General features: G+C 36.5%; 2 protein-coding genes across 6 annotated transcripts; one reads left to right on the forward strand and one right to left on the reverse strand.

Moving 5' to 3' along the window:
- The first annotated feature begins 741 nt into the window (after positions 1–741).
- LOC147513993 (uncharacterized) lies at positions 742–8,163 on the forward strand. Its single transcript, XM_086597367.1, is given in 7 exon segments — positions 742–2,743; positions 2,745–3,477; positions 3,869–4,509; positions 4,983–5,192; positions 5,421–5,635; positions 5,758–5,845; positions 7,782–8,163. Coding segments are annotated over 6 exon segments (3,573 nt in total). The 5' UTR covers positions 742–1,018; the 3' UTR covers positions 5,807–5,845; positions 7,782–8,163.
- On the reverse strand, positions 7,531–11,211 carry LOC147513994 (MLO-like protein 13). Of its 5 annotated transcripts, XM_086597363.1 has the most exons (14): positions 10,937–11,211; positions 10,388–10,445; positions 10,040–10,266; positions 9,775–9,891; positions 9,609–9,669; positions 9,356–9,456; positions 9,137–9,211; positions 8,951–9,039; positions 8,789–8,838; positions 8,668–8,708; positions 8,377–8,586; positions 8,217–8,284; positions 8,070–8,130; positions 7,531–7,979 (listed from the first exon to the last, which is right to left on the reverse strand). In XM_086597363.1, the coding sequence occupies exons 1-14, from the start codon at positions 11,051–11,053 to the stop codon at positions 7,734–7,736; spliced, it is 1,521 nt and encodes a 506-aa protein (XP_086453489.1). In that variant the 5' UTR covers positions 11,054–11,211; the 3' UTR covers positions 7,531–7,733. The 5 variants fall into 5 exon arrangements, 4 of the variants coding, with proteins under 4 accessions (XP_086453489.1, XP_086453492.1, XP_086453490.1 ...); XM_086597364.1 differs by having other exon boundaries at positions 7,772–8,130; XR_015215802.1 differs by having other exon boundaries at positions 7,933–7,979; positions 8,070–8,284.
- Between the last annotated feature and the right edge of the window lie 3,885 nt (positions 11,212–15,096).

A 15,096-nucleotide genomic window follows, 5' to 3' on the forward strand; every position in this document is an offset into this window, starting at 1 on the left:
AGTCATTGAATCAACAAATGAAACTTAAAACGCAGCTAAATCATGGATTCGGGTTAGACGTCAAGGAACTATGGAAGTCCAGTTTCAGCCAGAAATCCAGAGTTAAAAGTTACAAGTTGGGTTTGAGTATAAAACCTGTTTCACCAATTGCCCTTTAGGAGCAATTTTTATTTTTTCGGATTGTCCTTGGGCTGAGTCCAATAGTCTGCTACTCTCTATCTCTATTCCTCAAAATAACATTGTTATGGATAGAGAGTAGGTTTGGGTAAACCAATAATTTGAAACCAAAAAAAAAAACTCATTTGACGCCACTTCAAATGGCGCGGTATGAAAGTGTATTTTGCATTTCACACCATTTATTTAGGTTTTTACAAACCACGCCATCTCAACTCAATAATACTTTATATATACTCCCTTCTCTATTACCAACACTATGCTATAAATATCGGATTAATCGGCCAATTAATCGCGTATCACTCGTAAACCGATTAGTTTTTACCGATTTTTTAACTTTTTCTCACCAAACCGATTTAATCATTGAATTGACCGATTAATTGGCTGAGATGACCGATTTCTCGCTAAACCGAGAAAAAAAAATATTGAAAATATAGGTTCCATCCAAAAAAATATGTAAAATTAACGAATTAGATTCTTAAACCGTATTAATAATAATAGAACTCAATCAATACACAAAGCTAAGAGTTTACTTATTTTCTCCTCCTTAACGAAAGTTAAATATACAAATTATTGTATTATCTCTCTAATAAATACTATCGCTTCTCAATCCTTTTATTCATTTAAATATTTAAGCTTAATTTTTGTGTTTGACATATCTGTAGTACTCCAAAATTGAGCTAGTTAGATGTGATTATGAGAATTTGATATTTTTTTGTTGTATCTCGGATTACTGTTTAGAAATATTTGGTATGATTATACTAATATATATATTTTGAAAACATCAAATATATATACATCCCATATAACCAACAAATCCTAATTCTGAACTGAGTTTTGTTTCATGGAACTTTTAAACCACCCCTCAATCTTCAAAAAACCACCTTTCACAACCAATCCCTCCTCCTCAAATCATTTCAACACATTTTTCCCATTTCCAAGTGCCCGAAATTTTCAGATTTCAGCCCATTTCAGGCGCCATTCGAAACGGCGAAACTCTTTGAGAAAAAAGCTCAGTGATGAACAAAAGGTGAGTAGTGACACTGATACTACAAATTTACAGTACCCATTTCACATTACTGATGAATCTTATTTGAATAATAGTAGTATTGATAGTGTAGAGAAGTCGAAACTTGTTATGTGGAGTAAGTTAGAGAGTTGGGTTGATCAGTATAAGAAAGAAGTTGAGTTTTGGGGTGTTGGGTCAAGTCCTATTTTTACTGTTTTTCAAGATATACAAGGGAATGTTAAAAATGTAGTTATTAATGAGGATGAAATATTGAGAAGAAACCGAGTTGAACCCTCGTTTTATAATAAGCGAAATGAACTTGGGGAGGAAGTTAAGTCCACGATTTCTTATGCGAAACGGTTAGGTAAAGAGATTGAGATTGGTGGGTATAAGTTTCCGAGTAATAGTTCAATTGCTAAAGTTGTGGTTTCCGGTCGGGAATCTGGTTTTGTTGATGGGGTTCGTTCTTTTGTTGTCCGTCCAGAAATGTATACGAAGCTTCCACGAATTGGGATTGGGATTGTGTGCAGTTTCTTTGTTTTTTGGTTTGTGAAGGAAATTTTGTTTGTGAAGAACAGTGTGGTGGAGTTGACAAGGGAGGAGAAGGAAATGTTGAGGAGAAAAATGAAATTGAGGATGGAGAAAGAAAAGTTGGAGAGTGGAAGTGTGGAAGTTCTTCCAGTTGTTGTCAATCGAGTGATGGAATCCACTGTGAGGCCTCAGTTGGATAAACAAGAACTTATGAACAGCTTCTCAAAAGCAAAGACACCAGGAGAGGAGTTGATGTTACCACATTCTTCTAGTTGTGTTGATCATGAAACCAGAAGGTTCAGTAAGAAACTTCAGGAAATAAAAGAAATGGCTAGGCACGCTCGGGAAATCGAGCGAAAGAGTAGAGAAGAACATGAGATTGTAGATGAGGATGTTTCCACTGACTTGGAAGACTCGGAAATACATAGCCATGTAAGTGATCTTTCTGATGGAGATTCAGTGAAATCTATGGATGTTAATGCCACCAGAGAGCGCCCATCTGTAGAATATTCTCCAACCATAGAGAATGGATCTATTCCTGGGAGAACATCTATAAAAGCTTCAGAGAATAATAATTTTCAAGTTCCTGATTTGGATTCAAGTGCCGAAGGTTCGGGAAATGGGGTGCAGAGTCAGCGGGATGGAATCAGGAGTGAGCCTAGTTCTTTACGCTCAATAGTCACAGAAGAAGAGAATCAGTCATCTGAAAATCTAACCATAGAACCGCAATCTGTAGATGTTCAGCCCTTGCTCGAGGGAACATTTTTACATCCTTTAGAAAATAGTAAATCCAAAATTCCTGCACCGGCTTCAACTGTTGAGGGTTCTGAAAATGGGATGAATACTCAGTGGGATCTAAACAATAGAGAGTCTAATACTTTACAATCAATGGGCAGGAGCCAAGAAATTCCATCTACCGATTTACCTGATGGTGAAACATATGGTTCAAATAAACAGCCAATTAAAGTGAAACCAAAGATCATGCTGACAGTCAAAGAAGCAAGGGAGTATCTCTCTCAAAAGCGTGAGTAGAGGAGAGCTTGACAAGGATCCTAAAGTTAGAAGCCTGAGATTAGGTGCAGATGATCTGGAACCTTCAATTGATGAAGAGGCGCACACTAAGGCAAGCCAGATGACTCTTAACGAAAAGGAAGTGAATAACTCTTCCAGTTTTGATAAAACATCGAAAATAAAGTCCGTAAAAAATGCTTATCGAAATTCTGCCAAGAAGAAAATAGATCTGATGGGTAATGTGCAATCTATTCCATTGAATACATATGATTCGAAAAATTTAGAGAAAAAGTATGAAATGGGAGATTACCAGAGACCGAAAATTGAGTATGCTGATGTTGATTGCAATAAAGAGGCAAGACCAGTTACATCCGAGGGCAGTTGGATGGAGAAAAATTTTCAAGAATTTGAGCCAATTGTTAAGAAGATTGGAGATGGTTTTAGAGAGAACTATACAGTTGCAAAACAGAAAGCAGAGGAAGAGTTGAACTTAAGTTCTGAGATACATCTACATGGATATGATGAAAATGATGGAGAACTTGATTGGATGAAGGATGATAGTCTTAGAGAAATTGTCTTCCAAGTCCGAGAAAATGAGTTGATGGGAAGGGACCCATTTCACATGATGAATGCTGAAGATAAGCAAGCATTTTTCAGCGGTCTGGAAAGGAAAGTTGAGAAAGAGAGTGCAAAGTTGTTGAATGTGCATGAATGGGTCCATTCAAGGATCGAAAATCTGGCCTATGGAGCAGGTACTTCAACTTGGTGTTCTGTTAGACTTATTATTCTTTTTCTTTTTGAGGAAATTGGACTGTATTAAAACAAATTAAAATATCTTAACAATTCAACTTATTTACTGTGAGAAGTATCTAATTTTTAATGGAGTTAGTCTTTATTTTGATAGTTGGATCAAGATATTTTCTATGTGATTAATTGTGAAACTATTAGAAGTTTTTTTTTGTTTTTAGTTTTGTCTCATCCCTCCTCCCTCCTCCCCCCCCCCCCCCCCCCCCCCCCACACACACACACACACACACACAAGTTAGGCATCAGCAGCTGTTATATCATTGCATTACAATGTAAACCTGCAATTCAAGTCTCAAAGCACTCATTGCTTATATATTTGATTTGTGTTTTCTGTAGATGGTATCAGCTTGTACGATTCACCAGAGAAAATTATACCCCGTTGGAAAGGTCCAACAGTTGATAAAGATCCTGAATTTCTGACTAATCCCATAAACCAGCGGAAGTCATTTTTGAACGAAAACGATGGAGTCTCCCATAAAGTGACTCAGAATACACAGGACACACTTCAGTCTGTAGAAACCCCAGCTAGTGAGGATATTCTAAATTCCTCAGCTCCCCATATATCAAGGATGACACCTCAGAGTGGCGCTTCTAAAAAGCCAAAGACGGTCATAGAGTGCAGTGATGGTTCTAGTAGACCTGGCAAAAAATCAGGAAAGGAGTATTGGCAGCACACCAAGAAATGGTCCCGAGAGTTCTTAGAACTCTATAATACTGAGACTGATCCAGAGGTTAAATCCATTATGAAGGATATGGGTAAGGATTTAAATCGATGGATTACAGACAAAGAAATACAAGAAACAGCGGATCTGATGACCAAAATACCCAAAAGGAAACGCAGATATATAGAAAAGAAGCTTGAAAAGCTCAAAAGTGAAATGAAAATGTTTGGACCACAAGCTGTAGTCGGCAAGTACCGTGAATATGCAGAAGAGGAGGAAGATTACCTCTGGTGGCTAGATCTTCCACATGTGCTGGTAAATCTCTTTTCCTTTAGTTGGATTGTACCTTCTCAGAAGAGCTATGTAACAAGGACAAGGACACGGAAAAGAAGTGTCAGGTCAGACACACTGACCATGTAAACTATATACATAAATCCTTATCTAGATGCGACTTTCCTTGTTACATGACTGAAGACACCCCCACCCATCCACACACACACACACAAAAAAATCCTTTATGTTTAGATATGCTTGGTCGACAAATTTTATTGCCTATGTATCCATGGACTACCTTTTCTATTCCTCGATTTTGTATATTTCAGCCTTTTACAACTTTCCTTCAAAATTCTCTGAGTACTGCAGAGAACACTTGCAATGGGTTATGGTCATATTAGATGGGAGGTTGAAATTCTTGCATTATGTCATGTCACTCTCAGAACCTTTTCTCATGATCAATATCATTATCATCATCATTTTTGTTGTTGTTGATCCCTTATTTTTGTTTTCAGTGCATTGAACTATACACAAATGAAGATGGGGATCAGAAAATAGGGTTTTATTCCTTGGAGATGGCGGAAGATCTGGAGTTGGACCCAAAGCAATATCATGTTATCGCTTTTGAAGACCCTGGAGATTCTAAAAGCTTTTGTTATATCATACAGACTCATCTGGAACTGCTTGGAAAGGGCAGTGCTTTTGTTGTGGTGAGGCCTCCTAAAGTAAGTAATCTTTTCAACACAAATGATTTTGATTTTGATTTTTCTTTTTTGATGCCAATAAAAATTTGAAGTTTTTGCTTGTTTATTCGCTCAACACTTTTCTTGTCATGAGGTCAATAGACTAAATTATTATTGTAAATTTGTAATTTTGTAAAGGGTTAAGAAGATGTGAAAGTGCATTTCTCTCTTCTGTTGTTAGTTATAGCTGGAGTTCTTTTTCTTTTCTAGGACTGCTTTCGAGAAGCCAAAGCAAATGGTTTTAGCGTTACTGTCATCAGGAAAGGGGAACTACAACTCAATGTGGACCAGTCACTGGAGGAGGTGGAAGAACAAATTGCTGAGATTGGGAGCAAGGTGTACCATGATAAGATCATGCGTGAACGCTCAGTGGATATGGGATCTTTGATGAAAGGTGTCTTTGGTAGCAGTAAACTGCCTAAGAGGTATTTTTTAACCTAATTCTCTGGTGAAGAGCTTAGGCTGGAAGAATAACATGTATGCTAATTGTTCATAGTTTGTTTCATGAACATGGTAACTAATTTCTTCTGTACCGCTATCCATTCAGAGGAAGATCGAAAAAGACGCTGAAGAAACTACCTGCTATTGACAACTAAAATATGCAGATATACATATTGAGTTTGCTTTCGCTCGAGGTAAATAGCTCTCCTTCACTTAATTATTCGTGAACTCCCACTTGCACATCATTCTCGTCATTTATACGAGTTCAGTTTACATGTACATAGGAATAAGTACATTATCTTTGATATAATATTTATGTGACTAGAAAATGATTATATATGCTATAGCTTACAAAGTATTGTTATTGCTCCATTTGCTTCTTCCCATTCACATAGGATCCTTATGGTTCAGAAATTTAAGGGGTTTTTTCACTTAACCCACCCCAAAACTATGTAGCGTTTTGACTTCCCCATTTTTAAAATCATTTGACTTACCCCCCAGTCCGGGTTGATATTTTACTTAATGCCAACATTGTCCTTCATCAACCATGGGAAATAAATCCTACTACCAAAAAAAAATTGTGATAAATTCCAAAACAGGTTATGTACTATCCGTACTAACCCCAAATCAACTCAAAATTGAATCCCCATCTTGTAATTGGTGCACAAAACCTTTTTCTTAAATAGAACATACTATTTTTTATTTTTTATTTTTTATTGTTAAATCTTTGCAAAAAACATAAAACGTGGAATTATTTCATTTATTGTGTGTATGAGTTGGCTTTCACCTTTAATTGTGTCTTGTTTTGGGGATTGGATCGCCATTTGTTGGGAATTGATTTCCATGGTTGATGACTTGATGAAGAAGAATATTGGCATTATGTAAGAGATTGACCTGGACTGGCGCCCAAGTCAAATGATTTTAAAAATGGGGGGTTAAGTCAAAACGCTACATAGTTTTGGGGGGGTTAGGTAAAAAAACCCCGAAATTCAACCATTCACTAGGTCCAAGTGAAACGCCAACCCTACCCGTGATACTTCCAATTACTTTTGTCTGTTTCAAACATCTTTTTGGCCAATAGAAGTCCCCATATCCCCTCCATTGAAGCTTGGAGTTATGTGCTCATTAATTTCATTATTTTTATTTTTATTATTTATTTATTTTGAGATTCCTTATTAGTAATTGGTATATTGCTTCTTTAGTTGGCGTGCTATTCAAGTTTCTCACATATGTCTTTTTTAAAAGTTTTAGGTCAATCATCATCTACATTGTTCTCTCACATTATTAGTCAGTTACTACTGCACAGAAACCATCTTATAGACCAATATCCCTTACAAGAATGAAGTAAGCTCTCGTGTCATCTGGTGGTTTCCTAAGCTATCTTTGGCCTCAGAGAGTTGGAATTAAATATTAGAGACATGTTAACGAAAGATGCTAGGTCGAACCTCTGTCATGGTTCTGATTTCATACTTCTATTTGTCATATCCCACGCAGAGAGTTGGACCCAGCCCAACTAGTGAATGCAGTCAAGCATAACATAGTATTATTTTGCTTTCATAGAGGACTACCTTCGTTGTTACTTCTTTTGCATGAAACATTATGTGGTCTCTGCTTAAGAAAAAAAATTATTTGTCTAACTTATGATGATATCATATGCTTTCTGATTTTCATTCTGTGGTCAACACACATACACAGTCCCATTCATATTTAATTTTGTCTCTATTTGTGTCGCATTTAACTGAATAGCTGGTACATTTTTGTTTAGTTCAGTTAGTGAACCCACATATGCTAGTTTAAACTAACTGGATTAATACTACTTTATGTCTAAGCTGAACCCTAATCCATCTCTACTTCAACTGTTGTAAAGCCACATCAGAGCTACAAATGAATGTTTAGAAAACGCACATGTAGTTTTCACCATCCCTCCAGTTTGACTGATTAGTAAAAAAAAGTTAGATCATTTTACAATGTTGGAAATATGAAATATATACTGGAGTAATTGAGAATGTTATTATCAACAGATCAAGCAGTTGAGTTTGCTGAGTTTCTAATGAAAGAAATCTTTGTTGATGGAAATTAATTTTAGTCTGCACCTGAACTCTCTGTTAATAATGTTGTAATTCCTTCCAGGATGACTGGTGACCCTTCAGTGGTGCTAGTTCTTCCAAATGTTCCCATGGCCATTCTCTGCATCTCAACCCCATGGGACGAGCTATGATGTGAAGAACCAATTCCTGACCTCATTCTACTTTTGGTATCCTCAACCCAGCGCTGCAAGGTTGACTCAACAGGCTCTGGCAGAAACCCTTTTTTGTAGTTACTACCCATCTTTATCCGATACAAAACAACAAAGCAGATATGAGTGTCTCAATTATTATTTTTCGAAGCATGTAAAAGAGTATATGTTTATTGACTTACCTGGGTCACAATTGCGTACAAAGGCAGGGTGATATAACTGCAGAGAACTTGAATAATCAGGCTGAATGGGAAAACAAAAATAGATCAGTGTGAATGTGGGGTGCATGATCACTTGAACAAACTTGAAAGTGTCAATTAAACCATTACCCTAAGACAAGTCTGGGTACGATGTAGCCCACTTTTTCCATGATGCAAGAAGTGAAACCGTAGGTGCTCTGAAAATAGCAGCATACATTAGTATGCATGCCTTGATGCATTGGAGGAGATGATAAGAAATTAAGTACATTTTTTATCCGCTTTTACTGACCCAGATCCAGAAGAAGAATGCTATCTCAAATGCATTCTGAAACAATATGAAATGAATCAAGTAAAGAATGATGCTAGGGCGGCCGAACCAGAAGTGCTTGTCAGATGGCTTCATTGGGATTGTCCTGGGATCATGTGTCTTCCTCTCTGCGACCTCTTCAGCCAATTTTGAGATAATGTGCTCTAGTTTTGCACCAACAAGAAGTAGAAGCTGAAACTCCATCAAGTACCAGTAAGTATCACGCAGATATCAAATACCATAATTTGTGCATATATTCGCTTGTGCGCTTACGATCACTGGTAAAAATGACAGCCAGAAATATGTGTGCCATCCTGCATTTTATATATCCCCAATAAAAGGTCAATAACTAAATGAGTTGTTAACGTGTAAAACCACACTGATAAATTAGTACCTTCAACGTTCAGCAGCAAAAATATCACAACAAAAAGCCACAAATACCAGCTGCATTAGAGTGTGAAGTCAACAGGAAGGTATATGGTTCAGTAATTTATCGTGATATGACTCCAGAGGTTGTTTATACAACTCTGAATTCTCTTTGAAGTTTTAGGCTTACCTTATGCCAACCACTTTCTTAAAATCAACTTCAAGGGTTCGTATCATGTACTTGTGAAAATCGAAATCAGGATGTGAAGGGAGATGCATCTGGAAGAAAGAAAAAGATTTGTTGTGAGAAGTCTATAGAGAAAAACCGGCAAAAGAATGTGAAATTCGAAGCTAATAGTTATATTTAGATAGTTACCATGATAAATCCAAGCCGCATTGCAATGTAATCTGATTCAGTTACAGAGCCATGGAACTGCTTGATGAACGCCCTCTAAACACAAGCCATAAATTATACAAAGAAAAGTCAAATAACTAAATTTTCGCAAAAATTAGTATTAACATTTGTAACTGATCATCTCTACCAAAATTTGTATGAAACTTTACAGCATCACAAAAAACAAATACTTCTACTCACAATCCAGCTTATAACAACCGATTTTCTCCAATATCCTACTGCACGCAACCTGAAAAACTCGAGATGACGGTGAGCATGTGCTGGTTTTACGGAACCAGGAGCTGTAGATCGAAAGAGAAAATGTTGTTAGCACTCCAGTGGTGCATTGGATGTTCTGTTGTACAATGTTACTCAGTGCTCACTGAAGAAGACATGCATTTCTTATCCGATAATCTTGCTAAAGACCCAAAATAAATACTAGGCAATCAGTTACTTTTTCCTGGTTCTGAACCGTCGTGTCTGATTGATTCCTCCCACTTTTTCCATTCGCGTATCTATATGTAATGGAGAGTGCTATGAGTTTTTTACTGGCTTGACGCTGTGGGTCAATGATGATATAGTACATATCTATGATAGGTACTGCAGAGACACTACATTACCTTCAACCCTCCAAGAACCATCGTTGTCGCACAAAATATCACATGGACAACTGCCAACACGAAGATGAAAATGTGTAGCTGATGCAGTGCTTCAATCGATAGCAATTGAACAGCTCCCTGGAAAATTAATGTAGCGATTCAAGATGAAAAGAAAAAATTGTCAAAACGAAACACAAGCGAATTGAAGTATTTTTTTTTTTTTTTTTTTTTTTTTTTTTGAGATGTATGGTTATGCAGCATAAATTGAAGTTTCAGTATGACATACCTTCTTTGCACAGTACTCGGGACCAGTACCCGTAGATAAAAGTCGCCGTCCATTCCATAAGGTTGCAGGAGCAAACGCATTGTTCATGAAGATTTCATGTTCAGAGGAGTTATCATCCCTTTTGCAAGGAAGCATGTAAGCATAAAGCAGTGTTGGTATGCATATCTGGCTAATCAGTCCTTGAAAGACGGTTAATAGAAGGGAAATAAATCCAAGGAGCATTAGTTCTGCAGGCACACATTACAACTTTATCAGTTAACCAACTCCCTCGATCGTATGGTAAAAGACAATCTATCTTTCAACCCTTAGCTAGAAGCAGACAACTAGAGTTGAGTCACAACTCAGTACCTTCTTTTAGCTTTTGTAATGCCTCAAATAATGCGTCCTGATCCTTACGTTTGAGGAGCTGTACTAGAAACCAACGCCACATGAGAATGTATTGAATGATTCTCCAGTTAGATATGATATTCTAATTTCTAAGTTAGCCATGTACACTAGAGATGCTACTGTATTAAGGGTCTAAAGAGAAGTATGAGATCAACAAATATTATTTATTTTACTACCTCACAGGTCCCTTGTGTTGCACCATTTTTTTTTAATATGGCCTCTGTATAAACATGCATATTAGTGGTTTACTGATTTGTGATGAAATTAGTGATTTGGTGCAAAAGCCTGGTGTGGCTTTTTGTAGGCCTTGTGTGTGTTTATGTTTTCGGTGTGATGCATGAGCTAATATCGGATACAGAAGGATATGGTGCAGCGCTTTAGTATATGTTCAAAAAGTATATAGTCAATTTCGAGAGAGAAAGGAACAGCAAATATTTTTTATGTTGCTGAACATGAAGAGTGCTTGATTACAACTAATACATGTATTTTAGTAAAGATGATATTACATACTTTTCCGATGTGATGAAGCAAGCGTTCGGCACCAAAAGAAATGAAAACAATAACAAAGCAAACTCCAGCAACTATCCATGTAGGAGTGTATACCAAAGATTGTGCATCTTCTGCCATTTGAAATCAGTGCTGTAAGCCGGCCAGTAGATTGCAAATACTACCAGGAGATGATAAAAGGGCCGGAAATATAAAACAAAATATGGACATGAATGTGTAAGAAAAGAAAAGAACCAAATGAGTTAAGGTGTGGAAGAAAAGGAAGGAATATGCATCGGATGGGGGACAAAGAAAAATACTGTCTTTACTCTTTAAAACTGCTTTTAAAAAAGATTAAATTAAATTGGAACCAATTTTTTTGATTTAGTACTTAATCAAAATTTGAACAGTGTGTGTGTGTTAAGCATAATAATGAATTCTCATATTGGAAGTTTCAATGGGTAGACCGTTGCGTTTAGTTCCTCCTACTTATGCTCCTCCTCTAGTCTTCTCTCATGGTAATAAATTTCGTGATCAAACTTTCTGCACCATATGTGATGGACGATATTATGTTAGAAGTGTTCCAGAGATGCATCAGATGAGTTGTGTGGCATCATGTTATGGTTGGTTAATTTTGGAGAGTTGTTACTCAACACAATGTTATCTCTTCAATCCCGTCTGTTTAAACAAAATTCGATGTTGGCGTTTACATATCCCCCAAGTGATCCCAAATGTGTTGTGATGCTCGCTAGCAAGAAGAGAAACTCGATTACCTTTTGTAAGATTGGGGATGACAAGTGGATTGAACAGGAGTTGGTTGAGTTTAAGTCCAAAGAGAACCCGTATACCTATATATATATATATATTTTTTTTTTTGTAGGCAAAATGTGAATATTATATATAATAATAATAAGGTTACAATAGGGGTTAAGCACCACCTGGGCTGGATTAAGTTCCCACTATGCGTGACATCCTGAGTTTGCACAAGGGCTTGGATAAACTAAGTTGTTACCGCATTAGGCATTGCCCAACTAGTAACAATCATGCATACTAAGTAAAGTATCTTGGAAGTGTCATAAGTTGCAAAGGAAAGTTATACCTATTTTCTTTTGATGGAGTAGTTGAGGTTTATGATGTTTTTGCTTCTATTAGTGCTAGTGGAAAGAAGAGGATTAACTGTTCTATACCAGAGGCCGTTCGCAAGACAGAATTCTATGTGGAGTCTTGTGGAGAGATTTTTCAAGTGCTTCAGGTTCATTTAAATTTGTCAAGAGAATTATTTCAAACACTAGACATTTTCAAATTAGAGTTGTCTACAATGCATTGGGTGAAGGTTGGAAACCTAGGTGACCGGATTTTCTTGTTAAGTACTAACTCTACTACATCACTCTCTGCAACTGAATTAGGAGTGAAAGGAAATTGAGTGTATGATTTGAACAAGAAATTAATATTTCCCTCCATTTGTAGGGTAAACCAAAGTTGCATTATCAATTACTTTCAATATTGTTTTTCGTGCTATCTAATTCTAGTTTTTTGTTACTGTTGTTGTTGCTGTTCTTAAATGTATCTAAGTGCTTTTCATCTCTTGAAAGTTTAAGTCCCCTTTTGACTTGTAAATGTTGTGAAGTTTAGTTGGTATAACTTGATGAACACTTAATAATCAGGAAAAAAAAAGTGTGAGCTAAATCATCTTTTTTTCTGATGAATTTGATCCTGGTTCTGGAAGACATATTCACTGGCAGCATGCTTAACACATGCTGGTCAGAGGGGAAGTGTGTTGCTAGTGGCGGATGCGGGAGTAGTACGTAAAAGAACATGCTCTTGGGAGGTGACCCGTAATTGCGAACACGTACTACAAATATGTTTACTCTTGTTAACAATCAAAATGTAAATTAATTTAAAACTAAAAGGAACAAAGTTGAAATAATGAGCTTGGTAAAATACAAAAAAGTTCTTACATATCAGTATATCATCACAGAAAACAAGATTCTCAGTTCATTTTTAAGCTTTCTCAGGTAATGTTTGGAGTATAGTGCTTGTACTTCTGACTAGCTCTCGATGGTATATACAAATAGCTATCTTTTGCTATAGTTAAACTAAGTTATTTCCTCCAGTTTTGTTCATATTGTTGGAATGAGCTCCCTTGTTCTTATGTTTAGGTGAAGAAAGTGCTGGCAAAAGTGGAAGAAGCCAAAGATGCAGTAAACGAAGAGATGGATAATTGGAAAGAACTATTCAGACAGAGCTCGTGAAGTTTATTTTATCACGTCTCTTTTTAGGTGATTGCATTCGCTTCCGTCTTACTTGCAAATCCTGGATATCCACTACTATACCCAGCCAATTCGATCACTCCCTCTTCTTATACAACCCAATTCTGGGTGTCAAGAGATCGATACCATGCATGGTTGCTGTCTTTCCAGAAAAACCACAAGGGTATATGCAATTTCCACCACCCAATTTTCAATGATGCCTATGTCATGGACAACCCTGAGCTAGCAGGTGGAACTGTTCGTCATGCAAAGTATGGGTGGTGGTTAGTGTCACAAGGAAAATATTCCATTTTCTTCTTCAACCCAATTAAGAAAGAAACCATTAATCTTCCTAATCTTCCTGATCATGGTTACTGTTTCAGGAACATATCCTTTTCCTCTCCACCAACTCCCTTCCTCAGATTGTATAATATTTGGTCACGTAGAATCCTTTAAAACTTACGTTGAGATGTTAGTTTTTTCTAAAGAAGTTGACAAAGATACTTGCATTGGTCTCAGTTTTACATCGATAGTAAGGTGCCTTACGAGTTCATTGCTTCTTACTGCAACCCAGTTTTCCTCAATGGTGTTTTCTATTGTTTGAGCAAGGATGGCAAGTTGGGCATTTTTCATCCATTGGAGAGAGGATCACGGACTTGTGTGGAAGGTCCTTCCTGTACCAGCAGTTATTTCATATTTTGACACCGACATCTATCAGACCCAAGCCAGTTTCTGTTTTCAAGTTGGATGGATCAAATATGAAATGGATGAACCCACTCTCCACTATGAGTAGGCAAATTGAAATCTCCCTATTTGCTCAATTTATAAACACCTCTCTCACAAAAATTATAAACCCCCTTTTATTAATAATTTAGAAAAACCCCCCTAACGTAACTTAAATTATATAATTATTCTCCATTTTTCTTTCTGAATTTAGAGCAAACTCTCTTTTATTAATAATTTAGAAAAAAAAAACTCCCTAATGTCACTTAAATAACATAATTATCTTTTATATTAAATTAAACGTAGCACGGTTTGCATACTTGTATTTTTTAGCCCTGCCACATCAACTGTGCCTGCCGGACTGAAAGGGACATAGGATAGAGTATATCTCCCAAAATTTCATGGGAATGACATTGTATTCTTTTCTTTTAAGGACATGCAATTATAATTGCTTCGGAGAATGATTCTCGTGGTGATTGGATCAATACTTGGGAACACTGGAATTGCACGTGGATTCAGTTGAATATGGTGAACGAAGAATAATACGCTCAACGCTTAGAAAAGATGGACTGTAAGTTGTTCTTGTCTCAATGTTTTATTTAAAGTGGAAGATGTCAAGGTATAAGTTATGTAGTTGTTCTGTTATACTTGGCGCGAAAAAAAAAATTGTTCCTTATGGCGTTGCCATTTTAGAATATTCATAGATACCACACATGAGTTGGAAGGAGACTCGGTTTGTGTTTGCTCACTTTGCAGTTATGTAGATTTTTTTTATTTTTAAGTTGTGGTTTATATTGTTGCTTCTTCTTCTTTTTCCTTCTTTAATCAAATTTTTGAATGATAATTCATTAAACCGGTACCTACTAGTTATGTTCTTGGTTTCAATGAAGTTACAATGATAGTTTACTGTGTTGAGTTAGTTTAATTTGTCTGTGACACAAAACTCCCTGCCATTGTAGGTATTCCATGCATTTACTTTTTTAAAAGTCTTATCCTATATAATTAAAATTATCAATTACAATTTAGAATCCAAATAAACTATATCCACTATGGATTTCAAATGAGAGGTTTTAAGACTTTAGGTAAAATAAATAAATAAAAAATCGGTTGTACGATTTCAGCCCACACAAATTACCTAAACAACTAAACAATCATTTGACAGACCCTAGGGGCAAGTGGGTAAGCATACACCTTATTTGGAGGGACAAAACT

This window comes from Coptis chinensis, chromosome 3, assembly GCF_015680905.1.
Source record: "Coptis chinensis isolate HL-2020 chromosome 3, ASM1568090v1, whole genome shotgun sequence".
Classification (NCBI taxonomy): domain Eukaryota; kingdom Viridiplantae; phylum Streptophyta; class Magnoliopsida; order Ranunculales; family Ranunculaceae; genus Coptis; species Coptis chinensis.